The sequence below is a fragment of the Acinonyx jubatus genome, chromosome D4 (genome assembly GCF_027475565.1).
Source record: "Acinonyx jubatus isolate Ajub_Pintada_27869175 chromosome D4, VMU_Ajub_asm_v1.0, whole genome shotgun sequence".
Classification (NCBI taxonomy): Eukaryota; Metazoa; Chordata; class Mammalia; order Carnivora; family Felidae; genus Acinonyx; species Acinonyx jubatus.
The window spans coordinates 51,425,528-51,451,117 of record NC_069391.1 but is presented as its reverse complement, the minus strand read 5'-3'; the positions used below and the strand labels follow the sequence as shown (position 1 = coordinate 51,451,117).

The following is a 25,590-nucleotide window of genomic DNA, read 5'->3' as shown; positions in this document are numbered from 1 at the left end:
ATTCTTGAAATTCACATACCAAGGATTCTATCCTGTATTAATCTGGATTCTTCAGAGAAACAGAACCAATAGGATAGAACCCTTTTGATTTTCCTAATGAGGTGTCATTATTCTGAAAAAGATCTATATCTAATCTATATCTATATATCTATATCCATCTATCTGTCTATCTCAAGAGAGAGAGAGAAACAGACATGGATAGATTGATTTACTATAAGGAATTGGGTCATACAATTATGGAGTCTGAGAAGTCTAAGATCTACAGTTGTCAAACTGGAAAGCTGGAGAGCCAGTGGTATGGTTTCAGTTTGGGTCTAAAGACCTGAAAACCAGGAAGCTGATGGCATAAGTTCCAGTCCCAATCTGAATCTGAGTCCAAAGGGACAAAACCAATGTCTCAGCTAAAAAGCAAAAAAAAAAAGCATTCTTTCTTATGCAGCCTTTTATTCAACTCAGGCCTTTGGTGATTTGGATGAATCCTATCACTTTGGGAAGGACAGTATGCTTTACTCAGTCTTCTGATTCACGTGTTCCTTCTGTACAAAAACACCCTCACAGATACACCCAGGAAAAATGATTAACCTAATATCTGATCAGTCAGGTTGACACATAAAATTAACTCACATATCCCATGCAATAGTAACAGATCTCCACGTACTTGCCCCCAAACTCTCTGAGTCTTGGACATGGCAGGAAGGAATAGAGCAATTAAGATATTTTTAGATCTATCCTCTTCTACCTCTTGAATTTCTTGCTTGAAAAAGAGTCTCAGAAGCATTGTACTAATTTCTTACTGCTTTTTCCTAACAACTACACTTTTGGATGAGGCTTCAAGCTTATTTTCAGAGTACAATTCTTTCTTCACACAATTTCTTTTTCATTTATACTTCTTCTGTATTCCTTTTTGAAGTTGGTTAGTGATAATTATGAATTTCAAATGTATGTTTTCTTCTATAGATTTGCAAGATAAGGGGAAAATGTGAGCAGATGTTTTTCACTGTATTTTGTCATTTAGTAGGAAAGGATTTCTTGTTTTGAAAGAGCAAAATAGTTGAATGAAGAAAGCACTATAATCAAGACCATTTATCCAAAGAAGTAGGTAAACAAAACCTGTAAAGTAAAAGCAATTCCAAAGAGAGTGATTGGGTCCAGGATACTTTTTAATTTACAGCCTTATTTTAGTAAGTATACCTATCATATTTAGTGAAGACACGAAACTTCTTCCTGTATTTCTCTTAATTAGGCTTTAGTATTAATATTATTACTGTTGCTCAAGTGCATGTGAATATAAGGTAAGATAAGAATTAATGATGTGTCTGTAATAGTTTCTTGAGGCTGCCATGGCAAACTACCACAACCTGCCTGGCTTACAAGAACAGAAATTTATTGACTCAAAGTCCTGGAGGCCACAAAGTTCCAAAATCAAGATGTCCATAGGATTAGTTCCTTCTGAAGCCTGTGAGGGAGAGAATCCATTTCTCTCTTCTAGTTTCTAATAGTCTCAGGTGTTCCTCCACGTATAGATGGCACTCTCCCTGTGTCTTCATACTTCACACCATCTCCCCTCAATGTGTGTGTCTCTCTGTGTGTCTAAATTTCTCCTTGTTATAAAGACACCAGTCAATTGGATTAGGGCCTATCCTGTCCTAAGGATCTCATTTTAACTTAATTACCTCTGTAAAGGCTTATCACCAAGGGGTTAGTACTCGAACATACCTTTCTGAAGGGGATTTATTTCAACCCCCAACAGTGTCTTATGGTTTTTAATATGCATTTTCTGGTCATGGTGCTCCTTTTGTAGACCATTACCCGTTAATACCTGTTGATATTTATCATGGCCTTCCCATATTAGTATTCTATTGAATACTGCTCTGCCAGAAGCTAATGGGAATATGACAGAGAAAAATGTTCTGTGCTCAATTATCATAAGCAGTGGATTAAAATCTTTTTTTTTCCTGTGAGCTGTTAAGATATCAATGTGTATTGTGAATCTATAGAAAGGTATAATTTATTTCCCAGATCTACTTGATTATATTAATAATAGGTATATTAATATACCTATTAATATTTCACAAAAAACTATTGTCCATGGAAGATACCTGTTGGAACTACTAAACTAAACACATGCTCCATGGCACAGTAGATAGCTGTGAGCACTGAGGCTGACACGGGGTTTGATCCCATGAACTGTGAGATCATGACCTGAGCCAAAATCAAGAATCAGGTGCTCAACTGACTGAGCCACCTAGGTCCCCTGCAGTAGATATATTTAGGTCCCAAGTTGATCACCAAGGTGGACTGTAGGGAAAGCAGGACAAATAAGCTTCTCCAGATAACCTCTACCATGGAACAATGTATGTGCACTTTGATATATTGAAATGATGCTCCTTACTGTATCAGTAGTAAGTCATGCATATTATTCTAATACTAGTAATGAATTATGTAAAAATATTTGTACATTATCTTGTTTAGCTTATTTCTGTGAATTGTTGTACATATTTTAAAGATGAGTGACCAATGTTGTAAATAAAAGAACCAATAGTAATAAAAGAGTTGAAAACTGTTATTCTAAACATCCCAACCATTTCCAAATCCTGACTTCCTAAGTGTAGTGATCTAACAATGTATAAACTATAATTTGGAAAGCAATGCATCTGAGTTTTATGAAATCTTTACTATTCTTGGGATCACTAATGCCCTGAATCTCTGTTTTATGGACTTTAATGCATTTGATAACTTGATTCTATTAGCACTTTTCTATACCATTTAATAACATCAGTGTGTCCTTTGAATATAGTTTATATGTCTTTTTATTTTTCAATGCTCTAATATGCATTCTTTGTACGTTCAACTTTATACACTTTGCTAAAATTAATCATCCGTGGAATCCTTGGTATTTTATGAAAGGTTTTTCTTCTTTTAACTTTTTAAAAACCTTACTGTTATTCTATGAAGATTGAGCCACTGTTTTATTAACAGTACTCATATTCTTAGTTTGCCTCATGCCTGTCATGGAGGCTTTGACCAAATTAGTAGATTAGATCAGGACTCATTTTTATTCTTATGAACTCAACAGTAAAATTGCAGGGGCGCCTGGGTGGCTCAGTCGTTAAGCGGCCGACTTCGGCTCAGGTCATGATCTCGCGGTCCGTGAGTTTGAGCCCCGTGTCGGGCTCTGTGCTGACCGCTCAGAGCCTGGAGCCTGTTTCAGATTCTGTGTTTCCCTCTCTCTCTGCCCCTCCCCTGTTCATGCTCTGTCTCTCTCTGTCTCAAAAATAAATAAATGTTAAAAAATATATTTAAAAAAAAAAGTAAAATTGCAGATACCATGAAACAAAGTCCATTGTTAACAGTCTTTCTATTTTCTAATGTTTTAGTCCTTCACACTTGTTTGTATATAGAAATTAGAGCCTCAAGTTTGGCTAGTTTAATTGCAAAATATAGTGAAGGTGGTCAGTAAGTGTTTTATTGAGTGATCTAATTAATAAATGGACCTAATTCGGTGACTGCCCTTGGGATATTTTTGAGTGTATCCTCTTGGGAAAGTGTAGCGATTAGTGATACTAAATATATCGTTCAGTCTTTACATTTGATTTTATTATAAGATCTTTGGGTACAGTATTTCCCAAATGAAGTACTATGGTTTTGACTTAGGCAATTATAGTCAAATGAGACTTAAAGAATCATAATCCAAACTATGGTTAATTTGTATTTGTTATAATATTATAAAAAATATTTTGATTATTCTTTCTACACATTAAATATTTCTTTTGAGATAGTTAACTTTTGCCTGAAGACTTCAGCTAAATCTGTTCTTGCACTAAAATAGGAAAAAATGTTTTTCTTTGAATATATATTATCTATCTATGTATCTATTTATCTATCCTATATTTACATATCTCTATAATTCTGTCTATTTGTAAAGTAGGCCAAAGGAACAATAGTGTCTAGGACTTATTTAACCCATGTGTTAAAATTTGTTAGTAGCATTCTCAAAGGACAAATCTATGGATGAAACTACATTTTAAAATAATAATTGTTATAAATTATGCCTATCAAATTGATTTGTGAAATAATCCCTAGTTTACTTTCATTTGTAATAATTTAGATCTTAGTAATTTTGTAAAGAATATGTAAATACTCCAGCATTAGTTGTAGTAAATTATGAAGCATGAGTTATTAAAGGAGAAAGCTCCTCTATAAAACTACTTTCCCATAATCACTACTTAATGGAGGGAGCCCCCTATTTCAATTACTATAGAAAAATCAAAACTATTTGCTAATATGAAATACATTACACCAAAGTTTTACAGAGGTCGCTACGGTGAGTGCTTTGTTTAAGTATTATGCCTAAGACAGAGTCTGGCATATTGTGGGTGACATTTAGGACTCAGGAAATTTTTATTGAGTCTTAATCTTTGGTTTAATAGCCTAAGATAGTTGATTTCTCTATAAGAACTAGGGAAAATATTGGGTATAAATTCAGTGATTAGTGGAAGCTGAGACAGTACTGTAAAATGCTAAAATAATGATAGTACTAACAATAAGAAACTCCATTTGTTCCATAGACTTAACAGAGGATTTTTTGTGAAAGACAACACAAAAAAATCTGGATATCCCATTTGATTAATTTTTACTTGTTGGGCAGTCTTTTATTTATTTTTTTAAATTTTTTTTGGGGGGGGCTAAAACACTTTTAATAACCATCACAGGTAATTTTGATGCAGGTGGTCAGCGGGCACCACTATAATTGAATGTTTTAACATCATTTTTATTTTTATTTTTATTTAATTATTTTTGTAGCTTTATGTAATTTAATTTTTTTTATTTTTTTAAATTTACATCCAAATTAGTTAGCATATAGTGCAACAATGATTTCAGGAATAGACTCCTTAGTGCCCCTTACCCATTTAGCCCATCCCCCCTCCCACAACCCCTCCAATAACCCTCAGTTTGTTCTCCATATTTATGAGTCTTTCCGGTTTTGTCCTCCTCCCTGTTTTTATATTATTTTTGTTTCCCTTCCCTATGTTCATCTGTTTTGTCTCTTAAAGTCCTCATATAAGTGAAGTCATATGATTTGTGTCTTTCTCTGACTAATTTCACTTAGCATAATATCCCCCAGTTCCATCCACGTAGTTGCAAATGGCAAGATTTCATTCTTTTTGACTGCCAAGTAATACTCCATTGTATATATACACACCACATTTTCTTTATCCATTCATCCACCGATGGACATTTGGGCTCTTTCCATACTTTGGCTATTGTTCATAGTGCTGCTATAAACATGGGGGTACATGTGTCCCTTTGAAACAGCACACCTGTGTCCTGTGGATAAATGCCTAGTAGTGCAATTGCTGGGTCATAGGGTTGTTCTATTTTTAATTTTTCGAGGAACCTCCATACTGTTTTCCAGAGTGGCTGCACCAGCTTGCATTCCCACCAACAATGCAAAAGAGATCCTCTTTCTCCGCATCCTCTCCAACATCCTTGCAACAGTTGTTGCCTGAGTGGTTAATGTTAGCCATTCTGACACGTGTGAGGTGGTATCTTTGTGGTTTTGATTTGTATTTCCCTGATGATGAGTGATGTTGAGCATTTCTTCATGTGTCGGTTGGCCATCTGGATGTCTTCTTTGGAGAAGTGTTTATTCACGTCTTTTGTTGTTGGGCAGTCTTTTAAATTCTTTTTACTCAGAGCTTCTAGGGACTCTTAACACAGACTTTTAATGATTCCAGAACACTGGGTTTATATGTAATCATTTCTAAGAAATTCATTGTAAAATAAGAGTTTGTGGGGAAAGAATTTGATTCAATGAAGAGTAATTAGAGAAAGCTATTTTAGAATTTAACAAAATATTCACCTTAACTATGTTCATTTGAAAATTGTGTTTTGGGGGCACTTGGGAGGCTCAGTCAGTTTAAGCAGCCAAGGTTTGGTTTGTAAGTTTGGTTTATGAGTTCAAGCTCCATGTCGGTCTCTATGCTGACAGTGCAGGACCTGCTTCAGAGTCCCTTTCTCCCTCTTTCTACCCTTCCCCTGTTCGTGCTCGCTCTCTCTCTTTTGTGTGTATGCTCTGTCTCCCTCCCTCTCTCAAAATAAAGAAGTAAACTTTAAAAAAGAAAAGAAAAGAAAATTGTGTTTTGACATGAATCTTTTTAATACTTATACATTTCTTATAATTATTTTATTAATAAGTTTATAGTATATCCTGTTTAAAATCCTAATAAATCTGATTAGTTCTTAAAGAATTCTAATAAACACAATGAACTTATCTTCATTTATGAGGAAGTAACATTATCAATTATTACTTTTCTATTTGGTTAATTTAAATTATTTCACGTAAGATTAGAAAGCTTATCATTTACAGAAGTAAAGTGATATTTGGATTGTTTACCAACAGTAGGGAAAACTTAAGGTCAAGAGTAAATCATCCTGGGGTGCCTGGGTGGCTCATTTAGTTAAGCATCAGACTTCAGCTAAGGTCATGATCTTGTGGTCTGTGAGTTCGAGCCCAGCATTGGTCTTTGTGCTGACAGCTTGGAGCCTGGAGCCTGCTTTGGATTCTGTGTCTCCCTCTCTCTCTGCCCCTCCACCACTCACACTCTGTTAATAAATAAACATTAAAAAATTTTTCTTAAAAGGGGTAAATCATTCTTTTGTCTTAGAATAGGAGAGATATAAATAGCTTTTATTTTAAAGATGGAGAAACTGGGACACACTGAATTTAAGTAACTATGTCAAGATAAAATTTACTAACTGTGAGCAGGAAGAGTTGAACTCTTATCAGCACTTAACACTCTGCATGTAATAGACTCTTAATATATGGTTCTTCAGTTGAAATGAACAAAATTCAATTCAGTATCCTGAATTTTTAACCATGGTATTAAACCATGCTACTCTTTAGCAAGTTTGCAGTATCTGTAATCTGTTTATCTTCTAAAACTCTTCAGGATAACGTTTATTCTGATTGCCCCTTTCAAGTGATGCCATTCTCATGCGTTTTCATCAAGCACTTCCATTTCCAGATGGCATACAGACGCTTGGTGCACACAGGACTCAGACACTTCCTAGTAACTACTTGAGAGATTTATTGAAGTTATCCTACTAGACCTACATTCAAAGTGGAATGACAAAATATCCATACTGTTGAGACAGGTAGAATTGCAGTAAAATAATGCAAACTCTGTAACTGTTATCTCACTGTTGAGATGAGAGGTAGATGGTTCAGGAATCCATGAATTTGGCTTCTTCATGATAAGAACATCAGTTAATACCTGGGAAAACGAAAGGGAAGAAAGCTAACTTCTGCTTTGTGCCTCTACCGGGCAAGCATAGTGCCAGCAGCTTTACCTGCATATTTGCTCATTTAATTTAGTCATCATTATTTAAATCTCTGTGCTCTTTTCAGTATTTTACAGAAAAAGAAATTGAATTAATTTAAATAGTATTCTTAAGACTATTCAGCCAACATGAGAAAGCTCCAAGAATAGATTTCAGATTTTTCTGACTGCCATGTGCCTACTCATTTCACCTCACCGTAATGTTAGAGAGTACCTGTTGCCTCCACTAAATAACTATACAGGTTCCTTCATATAGAAATATGAAAAAGTTTAAAAAACAAATTTGAAATTCACATGGTTAAATTCAAGGAGTTACTTTACTTTGAGAAACAGTGCATATGTAACATAAATACATCCTCTAGGAACTGAAAATTTGGCCTTGATAAGTTCATTTTGTGGGTATATCTAAATGAAGACATATTTCATGTACTCTATTTTGAACACTTAGAAGTTGTTGACTTTAATGGTATAACCCAGTAATGTTTCTATGACCTCTTCAAGAGTACAAAGCCCAGTTCTTCCATTTCGATTCTGTACAGTGCAGCCCAGAATATTACACTATGCTACTTCAGACATAGTCCAAACTGATTTTTTTCCTCCTGTGTAATCCCAATGCTTTGTATTAAGCGAATCATAAATCCATGGGCAGAAGCATTGATCTTCCTACGATTAGTGTTTTTACACTAATTCTATGCATTTATAATTACGAAAATAAAATTTTGTTATATATAGACGAATCCTTTTGTTGAAAAAGAAATTAAAATTCTGTAAAATTGACTCAAATATTTGTATGTGTACTAATTGACTACAGGGAAAGGAATGAAACTAATTTGACAGCAAAATTTTGAAATTACTAAGCTTAAAAAAAATGCAGTGCGTCTGTTGAATTTACCAAGCAAACCTATTTTGTGACTTTAAGAATCCTTCCCTTTTTTCTGTTTAAATAAGTATTACAAATTAATTTATATTTACTGTTTACTTTCAAATTTCATATTTAGATGGGCAACCTTTTATTTGCAACATTATACTCATACTTTTTAAAACTTGTGTACTTGCTTTTTTGTGTTCTACAGAGCCAAGAAAATGATGAGCTAAGAGATGCCCATGAAAAACGCAAGGAAAGGCTACAGATGTTACAGACCAACTACAGAGCAGTAAAAGAGCAATTAAAACAGTGGGAAGAAGGCAGTGGCATGTGAGTTACATAGCTCATAAAGGCATTTCCCTAAATATTAAATGGAATCGAGTAGCATCGTATAGGTGTTTTAATGGCTTTTGTTTGATTTTAAAGAAATTACGTGGTATTCAAATCTTTCTTGTGAAGTTTTGAATAGATAATACAATAAATGAAAGCAGATAAATATGCTAGCAATAACTATAGATATTCCTATCATTTGCAGATTTCATAATGTAGGTGATTATGAATTATTGTATACACTTAAATATCAATAGAGTAGATTAGTAAAGTAGATAACTTAATGCAAAATTAGTTCATACCCAAATGATTGAAAAAGTAAATAAATAAAATAATGGTAATACAAAGTTTATAACTCTTTAATTGGAAGACCAGAGAAATATGAAATTCACGTATATAGTTAAATTAACTATCTTAAAACTACTTCAACCTAGTATGCAATTTGAAAATCTTTACTATCCATCAGTTTGTTCTGCAGCTTATCTGAATGAATTGGCGGTCTCAGTTCAATTGCTCTGAACAGGTGTTCAGATCTTGGTTAGTCGTAAGTGGCTCCCCTGTTAACAGTATCAACAGAGGGCAAAGGACTGAATGAGTACAGAAAATCTACTACCCTCTCATCTTTTGAGATGGATCCTTTAGGGCAATGTTGATGATACACATTGGTCTGTTCTGTAGAGAAATACTGTTTCTAAATTGGCCAGTACAGCACTTTTACAAAATAAAAACGAAGAGTTTGTTTTATGTACAGAAAATGAAAACATAAAGGGCATTTGGCATGTTTTGTAGGTAATTGTCACGTCTAATTTTTTCTTTTGAAGAATGGAAAATGTTTCATATCACTTGTCAGTAAAGTAGTGATAAAGCAATTTGTCCTGCATTTAGCCTCTGCTCACCTAACTTTAGTAGTCACTAGAAGCGTGAAAACTACTTTCTGACATATTTACTGATGATAGCTTGTTTTAAGAGAAAGTGCATATACGGCATTCAGATTGGTTGGCAACAAATTCTAGATGAGTTGATTGCTTATAATCCTTTTTTAGAAAGTGGCCATCCTGCAATATATGTTTTATTATTACTAGAATGAATAAAGAGAAATAGACCTAAGACTGTCATATTTCTGCTTAAAAGTTTGCTTTCTGTAGTAGCAGGTTAGTCTTTTGGAAATTTTCACACAGGATTTTAATTTCTACAGACTTAGGTTTGAGGAAATTCATTCCATAAATAGCTTGAATTTAGAAATTTGGTCAATATATGTTTTTAAACATACATTGGGAATGTATAAATAAATTTACATTGCATTTTGAACATATTAAGGAAGAAAACAACTTCATTTTAAAAATAGGACTCCTATCAGAAAAATAAAGAGAGCAGATCCGCAACAACTTCGCCAAGAAGATTCTGATGCTGTGTGGAATGAACTGGCCTATTTCAAAAGGGAGAACCAGGAGCTAATGATTCAAAAGTGAGTTTCTTTTTTAACAACATGGACTTAGATAAACATTTGGGAGAAATTTTTTGTGGCTTAAAAGTCGTGAGAGAAATACCTTATAAAATTTGAAAATGAAATAATCTGGTTTTTGTTAATAAAAATAAAGAAAAAAAAAGAATAGCTTTTTAAATATATATATATATGTATAATGCAATAACAAGTTGCACATTTGCTAGCTCTAGCTGAAACTGTATAATATGATCTAGGGATTGTGTTAATTAATGTTGCTCTCATCTGTTGGAGGTGTCGCTCTTCATTAGCTTGTATTTTAGACACTGCCGTGCTTCATTTTTGGAATGAGGTGGAGAGGGGATAACCTAGCCAGCCATCCTTGTTTGATCTCCTAGATACATACGCAATGCAGAATGCCTGAGCTCTCTTGGTTCCCTGCCCTGTCCTGCTAATCCCAGCTGAGCTCATTATGGTGTAGCCTTGCTGCTACTCTTGGAGCCAGAGCTGTCCAAGCTAATTACTGGTAGCAGCAGAACTGCCTGTTAAGGGTCTGGTATGGATCTGCTAACATGGTCCTTGGTAGTGACCTGCAAAAGACACGAGGGAATTGCTTTCTTTCTTGCTGTGCACTGCCTGTCCTTTGGGCTTAATGCTGATCCCTCCACATAGGTCTTTTAGCTGCCCTAAGTATAAAACTTGATGAAGGATACTCATATTTTAGAAAACATACAGTTTTCTTGCTTGATCTTATAATTCACAGGCTATTATATTCAGCTTGGCAAAGACAGAACACTTTTTATTTTGAAATTTAAAGGACTTAAACCAACATAATTAGCCTCTTCTGCTACTTAACTATTTTTTCATTTAGAGCTAATTTTTGACATCAAGAGCATGCAGTTTTTTTGAAAGCCTGATGTCTTTTAGATTACTAGAATTAAGCATCATGTGGCATAATGCAATTAAATATCATTGAATTTTTTTAGCTGAAAATCGGACTCATACTTTATATATTATATGATAACACATGTAACTTTAGATTACACCTTTTCCATATGATGATAAACTTTTAAGGAAATGATATGTCAGACTAAAATGTGTACTTCCAATGACCTTTTAAAGTACACTACACTCTGTTAGTGCTAAAGTCTTATGCTGATAAGAAAGTTTCTTATCTTGAAAATTATTTATAGATTTATCCAGAAATAGTCCCTGACAATTTTTAATAGCTTTAATGAAATATAATTCACAAGCCATGTGATTCGCCATAGAGAGTGAATAATTCCATGGCTTTTGGTGCATTCAAAGAGTTATACATCCACCATTGCACTAAATTTTAGAACATTCTCATTTATCCCCTCCCCCACACTGCACACCACTTAGCTGTTACTTCCCCAATTCCTCTACCACCACCACACCTTTTAGGTAACCAGTAATCTACTTTCTGTGTCTATAGGTTTACCTACTTGGGGCATTGAGAACCTCATTAGATGATGTTAAAGTTTTTGCTTCAACTATCAAACACAATTTTAAAACTTCAAAAGGATGTTTTTAGCCTTTCCACCGTCATTTTTTCATTGCTGACTTTCCAGGTTCTCTTCCTTTATCATTTTATTTCTGTTTGAAGAGCTTCCCTTTAGATTTTCATTTAGGGTAAGTTGGCTAGCAACAAATTCTCTAATATTTCCTTTATTTAAAATGTCTTCATGTCAGCTTCATTCCAGAAGGATATTTTCACTGATTAGAGAATTCTAGTTTAGCATTTTTTTTCTTTCGGACTTGAAAAATTTGGCACTTCCATGTTTTCTGATGAAAAATACACTGTTGTTTTAATTATTCCTCTAAAGGGAGTGCATCATTCTCTTTAACTACTTCCAATCATTTTCATTTGTCTTTACTTTTCAGAAGTTTAATTATGTCCTGTCTTGGCATGGATTTCTTTTGGTTTATCCTGTTTGGGATTTTCTAAGCTTCTTGAAACTCTAGGTTTGTGCTCTTTGTCAAATTGGGAAATTTTCCTCTTTATTTCTTTAAATACTTTTTTCAGGCCCACATTTTTTCTCCTCTCCTTTCGGAACTCTATTTTCATGAATGTTAGATTTTTTAGTATTAACCTACAGGTCCCTGAATCTTTGTTCATTTTATTTTTAAGCCTATTTTATCAGTGTCATTAAAGCTGGGTAATTTCTATTGTTCTGTCTTCAAGTTCACTGATTTTTTTCCTCTTTCATCTGCTGTTGAACCCATGCATTGAGTTTTTTACTTTGGTTTTTATAACTTTCAGTTTTAAAATTTCCATTTGATTCTTACTTATATCACTGATTTATTTGCTGAGACTTCCTATTTTATTTGTCTCAAGATCATTCATAATTGTTTATTGGAGCATTTTAATCATGGCTACTTTAAAATCTTTGTCAAGGAGCACCTGGCTGGCTCAGTTGGTAGAGCATGTGACTCTTGTTCTCAGGGTCATGAGTTCAAGCCCCACATTGGGCGTGGAGATTACTTTAAAAAAAATCCTTGCCAAGTTGTTCTAACATGTGCATTATTATCTTGGTGGTGGTATTTCTTAATTACAATTTCTCCTTCAAGTTGAGATTTTTTTGTTCTTGGTATGATGAGTGATTTTCACTTGTCTCCATTGGGAGTGTTTTATGTTTGAGACTTTAGATCTTATTTAAATCTTTTATTTTAATAGATCTCTGATGATATTGTGTCTAAGGGAGAGGGTCCTATCAATACTGGGAGAAGTGATGGCAGTCTTAGCTCCTAACTTGACCCCTGCTGACACTGCATTAAAGGATGTGTGAAGGGGTGCCTCATTGTACTTGATGAGGGTAGAACTTCAGGCTTCTGGTTTGACCTTCCTTTATTGACAGAAATAGCAAGGGTTTTTTTTTAATTCCTTTTTCCAGTGGTATATGGCGGGAATAGAGTGGTTATTGTCAGTATGATTTCTGTCCTACTTGTTTGCCCACTTCTCAGTTCCTTGGCTAGGGAGGGCAGAATTTGCTTGAGACTGTTTTTTATTTGTGTCCATTAGCATTTTGAGGTTGTGGATTTCTCTAGTACCTACTTTGAGATATTTGGGAGGAAAGAAGAAAGCCAGAGAATTTATCACTGTGGGTTGTTCTTCCACTCCTATGGTCCCTCTCGTGTCCTTCTTTTCCCTGCCTTTCAGAGTTTTCTAATATTTGTTTTGTGTTATCACATTCAGGGTTTTTATATTTAACTAGTGGGATGAATAGGGATAGACATGTCTACTCCTTTTTGTCAGGGACTAGAAGTATTAGCTTATTTTTCTGTGGACCAGGCAGTATTATTTTTGTGTCATACATTTGGCATCTAGTTTAATACTTAGCCCTGACTATTTAAGACTAGAACATATAAAAGAAGATGTCCTACTAAAACTACTTCCAACCGAATTTGAATAGTACTTCCAAATTCAATCTTAAAAGTTGAGTTAACTTTTGAAGGTCCTAATAAAAAATTGTGTGGCAGCTCTAAGTCAGTTTATAAAATACGTTAAAGGAAATGATGCTACCACTGACCCATACTATAGTGTTTCTACCATTGAATATAGTCAGAAGTATGTTGCTGCTGTAGTATAAGAATGTGAGGACTTGAGAAATTTGCATGGAATATAGTTCCTATATTCATAAAATATATGTACTTATTAGATCATAATGATGTTATTATAAAAGACCAAGAACTTCACAATCTATGAGCTAATAAATTGGCTTGTTCCCTCAGTATTTATCTAACAAATATTCATATATTTTCATTTATTCACTATTTAAACAATATAATTCAGAGCTACACATAAGCTATGGATTGAATATACAGTGGTGTATTGAAGAATAATAATTGCAAACTCTTAATGAGATTTATTTTAGGGCCATCTGCCATGTGCCAGTGAGGTGAAACCATTCTTTGGGATGCGAGGTAGTGAGGGGCAAGGAAAGCTTGCAGAAATGCCAGGCTTACTCAGCTTTTCCACTTAGTTGAGGATGTTGCCTTACCATAACTGAGTTAGATTTATGAACCAACAAAGTCATATTAACATTCTCCTAAATGAAGAAGTTAACATTTTCCTAAAGACAAAAATATTTGTGTACTTTATTTCTGAGTAGTGATATAAAACTATAAAAAGAGGTGCAGTTGCCACAGGATATTTAGCTTTTCTTATATTGCAAATTCAACATGTCCTTGAAGTCAAGGGAAGGTATACTGACATTCACTGGATGTTTATGTGCATCTTTGGCTAAATAAATCAGGAACTTGCAGTGGGTGGGTAATTTTGGTCTTTTTGTACTAATCCGTAGCCTATATAAAAATGCTACATCTGAGTACTCTGCTAGGTCCAGGTAAACACAGAAAAATAATATGCCACCCTTTTTTTTATCAGGACCTCATACAGCTTAACAGCAAAAACAAGCAAAAGGGCGATAAGAGCTATAAGGGAATAGTAGTGGCATAAAGTAGGGAAAATAGCATTATGATTTGTCCATTTGTCCAAACCAGAAACCTAGGGGGTTATAACTGATTTATCCCTCTATCTGACCTCCTTCTAATAGTCTTAATGATTCCATATCACAAATATCTCTAAAATATATCTGTTTTTCCACTCTTACTATCAATGCCCTTGTCCAAAAACTACCATCATATCTTTCCTGCTCATGTAGAATAAACTTGTAAATATCTCCCTACATCCACTGTTATACCCTTGAATCCATTTTCCCCCTAATGCTGCAGGGTGATCTTTTAAAAATACATATAAGAACATAACTTTCCCTTGTTTAAAACCCTTTACCATCTTTCCATTGCTCTTAAAATAAAAACTAAATTCTTCATATAGCACACTTGAACATCTTGACCCCCTTCTTATCATTTGTTTCACTTTTTTGTTTCTTACCTGAAAATCAGTATGAGAATGTAAAATATTTGCAAAGAATTACTGATGCTTTTCCTATTTGATGCTGAGAATCTTGGCTGGTGAATTTGTCAGTGAAGGTGGGTAGAGTTGGGGCCAGTAGTAAAGGGGTTTAGAATTCATAATTTAAAAATTCAGTTTTATTTTATAGAAGCAGGGAATTCTACCCCATATATCATAACTAAAGTCTTCTTCAATTCAATTATCTTTTGATCATTTTTCCTTAATGATAAAAAGTAGATAAGCTATAGATCAATGGAATACCATCTCCTTTCGGTTTAAACATTAAATGTATGCTGGCCATGATGTCAAAGAATATTTTATAAAATTCAATAGTAATAATTTTTAAGGAGCTAAAATCAAAATATTATGGTAGGAAAAGTTCAGTTATTTTTTTTCCTTTAGCAAAGCAAGACTCCCTGTTTTCTTTCAGTGCAAATATTATTTTTCCATATATAGAAATGAGGATTAGGAACTGAATTTCTCTAACATGAGTTGGAAATAAAATTCTCAAAAAAAATGTCTGCTAAATCATGACATATTTTGCAAACACATGTATTTCTGGATAACTGTTAGCACTGTAAGAATTACACATTAGTTTTATTTTAAAGCATACAACTTAGTGACATTTAGTGTATTTATAATGTTGTATAGACATGATCTTTATCTAATCCAAAGCATTTTAATCACCCTCAGAAGAGACCCCATATCCATTTAGCAGTCACTCCCAATCTGCCCATTTCTGCCTTCCTTCAGTTCCTGGCAACCACTAATCTGCTTTCTATCCCTGTAGATTTACCTATTCTGAATATTTTATATAAATGGAATCATATAATATCTGCCCTCTTGCATATGGCTTCTTTCGCCTAGTATAAGGTTTTCAAGAATCATCCACATTGTAGTATGTCTCAATACATCATTCCTTTTTACAGCTGAATAATATCCCACTGTATACAATAAATATATATTTATTCATTCATCTCTTTTTAATTTTTTTTTTGTTAATGTTTATTTATTTTTGAGAGAGAAAGAGACAGAGTACGAGCAGGGAGGGGCAAAAGAGAGGAAGATGCAGAATCTGAAGCAGGCTCTCGGCTCTGAGCTGTCAGCACAGAACTCAACATGGGGCTCGAACCCATGGACTGTGAGATCATGACCTGAGCCAAAGTGGGACGCTCAACTGACTGAGCCATCCACGTTCCCCTTATTCATTCATCTCTTGTTGGCTAATTGGGTTGCTTCTACTTTTTTGCTATTATGAATAGTGCTACTATGAACACTTATGTACAACTATTGGTTTGAATACTTATTTCCAGTTCTTTGGGATATAAACCTGTGAGCAGAATTGCTAGGTCATATAGTAAGTATATGTCTAACTTTTTGAGGAACTGCCTGACTGTGTTCGTAGTGGCTACATCATTCTGTATTTTCACCAGCAATCTACAAAGATTCCATTTGCCCTCCATTCTAGTTAACACTTAGTCTTTCTTTGCACATCTTTGCATGTATTTTTTTGCCATTTGTGTTGCTTTGGATAAATATCTATATAAGTCTTTTGCCATTTAAAAAAATTGGGTTCTCTTTTTGTTTTTGAGTTACAAGAGCTCTTTGCACGTTGTCGTTACTAGACACTTACAAATATTTTCTCCCATTCTGTAGGTTGTCGTTTTACTTTCATAATAGTTTCCTTTGATATACAAAGGTTTTTAATTCTATGAAGCTTGATTATTATTATTATTATTACTATTATTTGCTTATGCTTTTGGTTTCATACCCATATACATATCTAGCTATCACCGAATCCAAGGTCATAAAGATTCACCTCCATGTTTTCTACTATGTGTTTATAGTTTTAACTCATACTTAGATCTTTGGTCCATATTACAGCTTTGACAAACAGGCTATATGATCACATGTAAAGGTTATAATGTGATGAATTAATAAGGTAAGAATTTAAATGTATCAGTTCTTGAGAAATCAGTTCAACATCAAACAGTACAGGCTACCATAAGCCAAGTGCAAATGAGAATATGAGTTCTGGTGTTTTAGTATAATCAAGTCTTGTACAAGTTATCAGTGTCTGTTGGAAGGCAACAGATTTCAAGGCTATGTGGAAACAAGTTTTGAATCTCATTTACTTTAAGACTGAGAATTGGAGACAAGAAATTCAGCCACTGATGTTGGATACATAAGGAAGGAAACTCATTTACATATTAAGTCTTCATAAGTAAGAGTGAGAAGTTTCAGAACAAGATCAGCATGAAACCTAATTCATTGCTGTTAGAGCACCGAAGCCTAGGGTCCCTCATCGACCCCATCTCTAGTATGTTACTAGTACATGATGCAACTTGAGGCCTATAGATAGGCTTTAAAAACACTCATGATTCTGTTAAAGTACTGGGGTCTGGAAGCAAGTAAACTATTATAGCTAAGTAAATAAAATGTGGAAAAATAAAGGACTTTTAAACTGTGGAGTTTTATAATATTAGTTACATAGTACTGAATCTGTGACCTTTTGTATTGTGGTGCTTTCAGTCATTAATTCAATAAATTTGCTGGGCACTGGAAGTAAAATATTGAGCAGAACACGAACATTCTGGCCTCACAGGCCTTCGGTTTATTGGAGAACATAAATAATAATCAATAAACACAAATATATAATTACAAATTTCATTGATATGAAGATAAAGCTTTGCTGTGCCTTTCCGTGTTTGCATCTTCCCTGATTCTTTCCATTTTTCCCGTTTGTCTTTAGCCAGATGGATCTGGCTAAAATATACAGTAAAACCTTGGATTGCGAGTAACTTGTTCTGTGAGTGTTCCATAAGATCAGCAAACATTTCTAATAAATTTTAACTTGATAAATGACTGATGTCTTGTAATACGAGTAATACGTGACACCAAATGTCACATAATCACAACTGAGACAATAGTTCTCTCTCTCTCTCTCTCTCTCTCTCTCTCTCTCTCTCTGCGGCATTGGGGGTGATTGTCTCCCATGCTCTGATGCTCAATCTCAGGCCACGGTGTTTGGCAGAAATCAGTGGTTTTTCAAGTGTCCACAACTGGTGCTAGTGTATTTTTTGTCACTTCAAAGCACCTATGGACAGTCCTTTGCTTTTCCATACAAAAGTAAGCTTAGGAATGCTTTGCTTCATTCTAGGTCAGGCTGCCTGCAGACATAGACCCATTCCTCTGCTGCCTTATTGCCAATTACATTAAATATAGTATATGACAAGAGTTTATTAATACTGTACTGTAGTCAACATCCATGCGAACATACACAATGGCTCCCATGTAGAAAAAGGTTGAAAAGAAAGGCAGTAAGAAGAAGGAGATGATTATGATGGAAGTTAAGAAGGAAATCATTGAGAAGTACTATCGAGGTATGCAAGTGGCTGAAATTGCAAGGTTTTGTAAGTCTATGTCTGCATCTTGTCTGCAGAGGAGGAAGAGAAAAAGGTGGAAGGATCCATTCACTTCAAATGAGATTAAGACGATGTAAAATGTGGGAAACAGTGCAAAATTTTGTAAAAAAGCACCACCCAAATAAGTCTGTAGCAGTGCAAGCGATGAATCTGTTTAATGATAATACAATGTCACATTTTCGTGAAATCCTCAAAAGGAGTCAAAAGTAAGTGTCATTGGATAGGTTCCTTGTTAAAGTTGCACGAAAAGAGAAAGATTCCATTGAGCCAATAGATAGCAGTGATTCCATCAGTGATAGTGAAAGTTGTCCTACACAATAACCCTCCTCTCTCTTGTCTCCCCCACACTAACCATGAGGGTTTTCAAAGGTAAGTGCAGGTTAATTTGTTTATTTTTCTTTATATTTTGTATTTTCTTTATTATTTTGTATGATAAGACAGTATTGTAATCATTTTTATATGAATATTTTTGGGTTGTAGAACGAATCTTCTGAGTTTCCATTATTTCTTATGGGTAAATTTGCTTTGATATACAAGTGCTTTGGATTACAAGCATGTTTCCAGAACGAATTATGCTCGCAAACCCAGGTTTTACTGTACTTTTGTTTGCGGTGTTACCAACTTAAATTGGGGGATATAAATTTTTTATTGTGGCAAAATTTACATCACATGAAACTTACCATTATAACCATTTTTAGGTGTACAGTTAAGTCCCATTAAATATGCTCACATTGTTGTCCTGCCACCACCACCATCCATGTTTAGGACTTTTCATTTTCTCAAAATGAAACTGTACCCATTAAATAATAGCACCCCATTCCCCCTTCTCTCAGCTCTTATCTTTTTCTCCTTTTGTCTCTATGAATTTGCCTATTCTAGGTATCCTATAGAAAATGAAATCATATGTTTTTCTTTTTGTGTCTGGTTTATTTCATTTGTCATAATGTCTTCCAAGTTTTTCCATGTTGTAGTATGTGTCACAATTTCTTTCCTTTTTAAGGCCGAATAATACTGTGGTATGTATATACCATATTGTGTTCATCCATTCATCCACTGATAGATATTTGTGTTTTTTACATCTTTCAGCAATTATATTTTTCTTGTATTGTCATTGTATTTTACTGTACAATTAGCAAGAATGTTAGTTAAGAGAAAATATTTTGTGTCCGTTGGCAGATATTCACTGATGTAAATGGCAAGTATATTTTGGAGTTTTATTTTCTTACTCTTGAGATTAACTTTTAATATTGATACCTTAAACTATTTTCATATATTTGAGACTGTATACACATGGTATTTGTTCTTTGAGGTCATCTGTTTTAGTCCATTCTGGCTGCTATTACAAAATAATGCAGACTGTATAGCTTATAAGCAACAGAGATTTATTTCTCATAGTTCTAGAGGCTGGAAGTCTGGATCAGGGTGCCAGCATGGTCTGGCAAGGGCCTTCTTTCATGTTGCAGATATCTTGTCTTATCCTTATATGACTGAAGAGGTGAGGGAGCTCTCTGGGGGTTCTTTTTTAGAGGCACTAATCCCATTCATGAGGGTTTCACATGACCTAAGAACATTCCAAAGTTCTGACCTCCTAACACCATCATCTTTGGAGGTTAGAATTTCAACATGAATTTTAGAGGAACACAAACATTCAGGTCACAGTATGATACATATAGTATTTTTAATTTGATTGTTACCTTAATTTTCATACATTTTAGGCACAATATATATAATGTTTTTAAAATTACCTAAAGAATTAATAGTATTTACTAAAAGATCACGTAGTGTATCTTAAGTGTTTAGTGAATAATCATTTGATTTTTCTGAAAAAAAAACCATAAAAATTACTCTCTTTAAATGTATTTTGTCATACTAACAGTTTATGTTCTTTAAACAACAAAACTGGAAGTATCACAATTCCAGACTTCCAGTTATATTAGAAAGCTATAGCAATCTAAACAGTATGGTAGAGGCATAAAAATAGACACATAGATTGGGGCATCTGGCTGGCTCAGTCAGTAGATCATGTGACTCTTGATCTTGGGTCCTAAGGTTTGAGCCTCACATTGGATGTAGAGATTACTTAAAAAGAAAAAAAAGAGCAGCGCTTGGGCGGCTCAATTGATTAAGCATCTGACTTCGAATCAGTTCATGATCTCATGGTGCGTGAAGTTCAAGCCCCACATGGGGCTCTCTGCTGTTGGCATGAAGCCTACTTCAGATCCTCTGTCCCCTTCTCTCTCTCTCTGCCCTTCCCCCACTCATTATCTCTCTGTCTCTCTTAATAAATAAGTAATCTTAAAAAATACCTTCTAAGAAAGAAAAATGCAGACAGAATAGAAATAGATAGAATAGAAAACCCAGAAATAAACCCAAAGTTATATGGTCAATTAATCTTTGACAAAGGAGGAATGAATATACAATGGGAAAAAGGCAGTCTCTTCAACAAATGGTGTAGAGAAAACAGGGCAGCAACATGCAAAAGAATAAAACTGGACCAATTTCTTACGCCATGCACAAAAATAAACTCAAAATGGACTAAAAACCTAAATGTGAGACCTGAAACCATAAAAATCATCGAAAAGAGCACTGGCAGTAATTACTGTGACATCAGCCAATAGCACCATTTTTCTAGGTACGTCTCTTGAGGCAAGAGAAACACAAGTGAAAGTAAACTATTGGGACTACATAAAAATAAAAATCTTCTGCACAGCAAAGGAAACAAACAAAACTAAAAGGCAACCTACAGAATGGAAGAAGATATTTGCAAATGACCTATCTGATAAAGGGTTAGTATCTAAAATATATAAAGAGTTGATACAACTCACCCAAAAAATAACCCAATTAAAAAATGGGCCGAAGACATGAACAGGCATTTCTCCAAAGAAGACATACGGATGGCCAGTGGACATATGAAAAGATGCTGAACATCACTCATCATCAAGGAAATGCAAAACAAAACTACAATAAGATACCTTTCAGAATGGCTAAAGTCAAAAACCCAAGAAACAACAGGTGGTGGGGAGGATGTGGAGAAAAAGTAACCCTCATGCACTGTTGATAGGAATGCAAACTGGTGCAACCAGTGTGGAAAACAGTATGGAAAGTCTTCAAAAAGTTAAAAATAGAATTACCATATGATTCAGTAATTACTACTAGGTATTTACCCAAAACATACAAAAACACTAATTCAAAGTGATACATGCACCTCTGTGTTTATTATAGCATTATTTACAGTAACCAAGATATGGAAGCGTGTCCACTGATAGATGAATGGGCAAAGAGGATTGGTGTGTGTATATTTATATGTACATACACACACACAATGGAGTATTATTCAGCTGTAAAAAAAAGAATGAAGGTGCGCGTGGGTGGCAAAGTCAGTTTAGCGTCCGACTCTTGATCTCAACTCAGGTCATGATCTCACAGTTCATGAGTTTGAGTCCCACATCCAGTTCTGCACTGATGGTGTGGAGCCTGCTTGGGATTCTGTCTCTCCTTCTCTCTGCCCCTCCACTGCTTGTTCTTTCTCTCTCCCTCTCAAATAAATAAATAAACTTAAAAAATTAAAAAAAAAAAAAACTAATGAGGGGGCCTGGGTGGTTCAGTTGGTTAAGCGTTTGACTTCAGCTCAGCTCATGATCCCGTGGTTTGTGGGTTCAAGCCTCACATCGGGCTCTCCACTGACAGTACGGAGCCTGCTTGGGATTCTCTCTCTCTCTCTCCCTCTCTCTCTCTCTCTCTCTCTCTCTCTCTCTCTCTCCCTCTCTCTCTCTCTCTCTCTCCCTCTCTCTCCCTCTCTCTCTCTGCCCCTCCCAGCACCCCCCTCTCTCTCCCTCTCTCTGTCTCAAAATAAATAAATAAAAGTTAAAAGAAAATAAAAGTTAAAAAATCTTGCCATTTGCAACGACATGGATAGAGCTAGAGAGTATAATGCTAAGTGAAATAAGTCAGTTAGAGAAAGACATATACCATATAATTTCACTCATGTGGAATTTAAGAAACAAAACAAATGAGCAAAGGGGAAAAAAAAAAAGACAGAACAAGAAAACTTAACTATAGAGAACAAACTGATGGTTACCAGAAGAGAGATGGGTCGTGGGATGGGTGAAATAGGGGATGGGGATTAAAGAGTACACTTGATCCTGATGAGCACTGAATAATGTATAGAATTGCAGAATCAGTATATTGTACACCTGAAACTAATACAACACTGTATGTTAACTACACTGGAATTACAATAAAAAATCTAAAAACCAAACAAACAAACAAACAAAATCCTTTCTTTAGGGCAAATAGTTTCATCAAGTATGTTGAGTTTGGACATCTGAATTAAATGGTAATGACCATATACAGGTACCAATTTTTTTAAATTTATTTATTTTGAATAGAGCAGGCATGCAAGCAGGGAGAGGCAGAGAGGAGAGAGAGAATCCAAAGCAGGTTCTGTGCTATCAGTGCAGAGCCCAACATGGGGCTTGATTCCACAAACCATGAGATCATGACCTGAGCCCAAACCAAGAGTCAGGCACTTAACCAACTGATCCACTCAGGCGCCCATATAAATATCATTTTTTATTTTGAATGATACAGATAACTAATACAAAGTGTTTACCCCTTCTTAAAATTATCTCAGGCTTTTGAATGGTTTGTTTTCATTGTAGATCAGTTGCTTTTTAGTATTTATAAGAAATAAATAGTATTGGAGTACCTGGGTGGCTCAGTCGGTTGAGCATCCAACATCGGCTCAGGTCATGATCTTGTGCTTTGTGGGTCATAAAGCCCTGTTTTGGGCTCTATGCTGACAGTGCTGACCCTGGAGCCTGCTTTGGATTCTGTGTCTCCCTCTCTCTCTGCCCCTGCCCCACTTGCGCTCGGTCTCTCTCTCTCTCTCTCTCTCTCTCTCTCTCAAAGATAAATAGGAAGGAAAGGAAAAGGAAGGGAAGGGAAGGGAAGGGGAAAGAAAGAAAGAAGAAAGAAAGAAACAATCATAAGTTTCATATACAGATTTCCTCCAGTTACATGGGGTACAGTAATTACTGTGTGGATGAGTGTGTGTGTGTGTGCCCCTCCCATCAATCTGTAACCTACCTGAGAAGGTACAAATGTAATCCTAGGATCGTAATTTTTAAAGTTCTTATATTAAAAAATATGTAAGTATACCCATCAAAGTGTAAACATCAATTTTTTAATAAATAATCTTAGTAAGGAAAAGCAGGGACTATTTTTTTAATAGTTATATAAAGTATAAATGTAAAATGTATTTTTAACATATAGATATTATATTTTTTAATGTTATATTTTAAATCTTTTAAAAAAATAAAATATAAATTATAATAAATTATAAATATATTGTTGAATATATAACATTTTAGAGCTGCTGTGTCTTCCTAGTAAGTCATTTCTTTGATCATTATGTAATAACAATCTTTATCTTTAATATTACTTTTTGTTCTTAGTCTGTATTTTATTTTTTATGCTCCTTTTAAAAATCCTTTTCTTGGGGCACCTGGGTGATGCAGTCAGTTGAGCATCCAACTCTTGATTTTGGCTCAGGTCATGATCCCCTGGTTTGTGAGATTGAGCCCTGCCTTGGGCTCTGCACTGATAGCATGGAGCCTGCTTGGGATTCTCTCTCTGTTCCTCCTCTGCTTGTGCTCTCTCAAAATAAATAAACAAACATTTTTTAATCCTTTTCTTCCCTTAGATTTGAGTACATGTTGTTCATTTCTTTTTTGACTTCTTCTGATTTATACATTTTATGTTTTCCATTCTTTAAATGTTTTTTCTTGAAATTATATATCCCTTAAAAAAATTGGTTTTTATTTATTTATTTTTTTTATTTGAGGGAGGAAGGGAGGGAGGGAGGGAGGGAGGGAGAGAGAGAGAGAGAGAGAGAGAGAGAGAGAGAGAGCGAGCTGCATGCACAAACAGAGAAGGGCCAGAGGAAAAGAAAATCCCAAGCAGGCTCCACACTCAGCTTGGAGCCTGACCTGGGGCTCGATCCCACAACCCTGAGATCATGACCTGAGCTGAAATTAAGAGTTGGACGCTCAACCAACTGATCCACCCAGGTGCCCTGAAATTATACACTGTTTATTTGACAAACTAAAGTTCATTAGTACTTATATCCTTACCAACAGTACAGGGTTCTTAAAATACTTTAACACTGACCCTTCTCTTGATCTTATATCATTTTATTTTTCAGATTTTAGTTCTACCATATTCTATTTCTACCTTCACTTAGCTATTGTTATGATGGCTTCACATGATAAATATTTACTTCCATGTACACATTTACAAATGTTTTTAATCATCACTGCCTATTTTGTTTCATATGTTGACTTTGAAGGGTCTTTTTCCACCTAAATGAAATAGTTCTTTCATCTAGGATCTATGAGTAGTAAGCCTTTGAACGTTGAAAATATTACTTATTTTTCTTCTGCTTTTTTTGTTTGTTTCTGTGAGAAGTCTGTTGTCACTCCAAAGTTCTTTAGTTGTTAATTAACATTTCTTCTCAATATGGTTGATTTTAAGATTGTCTTTTTTTTGGTATCCTACAGTGTTCCTGTGTTTCTAACCATGAATATAGTTTTATTTATTGTTTGAAATTTGTGATACTCTCTTAATCTACTAATTCACATTTTTCATCAGCTCTCAATTTTCAGCCATTGTATTTTGAATATTAATTTCACTCTTTCTCAATTCTGTCCTTGAAAATTTCTATTAGATGCTTTTTGGGCTTCTTATTCAAACACACTTTATATATTGTTACTGTTTTCCTCCTTTTTGTTTCTTTGTGTTGTCTATAATTTTACCAGCTTTCATTAGCTTTGTGTGCTATTTAACACATTCATTAGTTTGTAATGAGTTATGTTTTTTAAAATAAACGTTTGTCACCTCTTTTTCCTTTTTATCAACATTTTCAAAACTCTAATTTTATAAACAGTCATTTTAAATTGTTCTGTTGTTTCTTTTTCCTTATTGTGCATTCTCCTTTATTGGGTGGGGTGATATGTAGACTGTCATTCATATCATGACCTGAGCCAATATCAAGAGAAGAGTTGGACATTTAACCAACTGAGCCACCCAGGCACCCCTAGGCTTACCTGTTTTAATGGAACAAAATAAGCTCAGATATTCATGTTTCACTCAGAAAATTTTTGTTTGCAAGCTTACTACAGTTAGCCCAGTTTTCTCTCTCAGCCATGAAGGACCTTGGGCATAAACTTCCATCCCCATTCAGGTCTGAA

At 34.7% G+C, this 25,590-nt stretch overlaps 1 protein-coding gene across 7 annotated transcripts in view; it reads left to right on the top strand.

The window, feature by feature from the left end:
- The window catches only part of CNTLN (centlein), a 311,458-nt gene that overhangs the window by 163,198 nt on the left and 122,670 nt on the right, over nt 1-25,590 (top strand). For 4 of the 7 annotated variants that reach the window (XM_053205061.1, XM_053205060.1, XM_053205059.1 and 1 more), the window contains exons 11-13: nt 8,417-8,538; nt 9,884-10,003; nt 18,358-18,546. In XM_053205061.1, coding sequence (XP_053061036.1) covers nt 8,417-8,538; nt 9,884-10,003; nt 18,358-18,546 — 431 coding nt within the window. The remainder of the gene's footprint in view (nt 1-8,416; nt 8,539-9,883; nt 10,004-18,357; nt 18,547-25,590) is intronic. The other 3 variants (XM_053205064.1, XM_053205063.1, XM_053205062.1) reach the window with 1 other exon arrangement.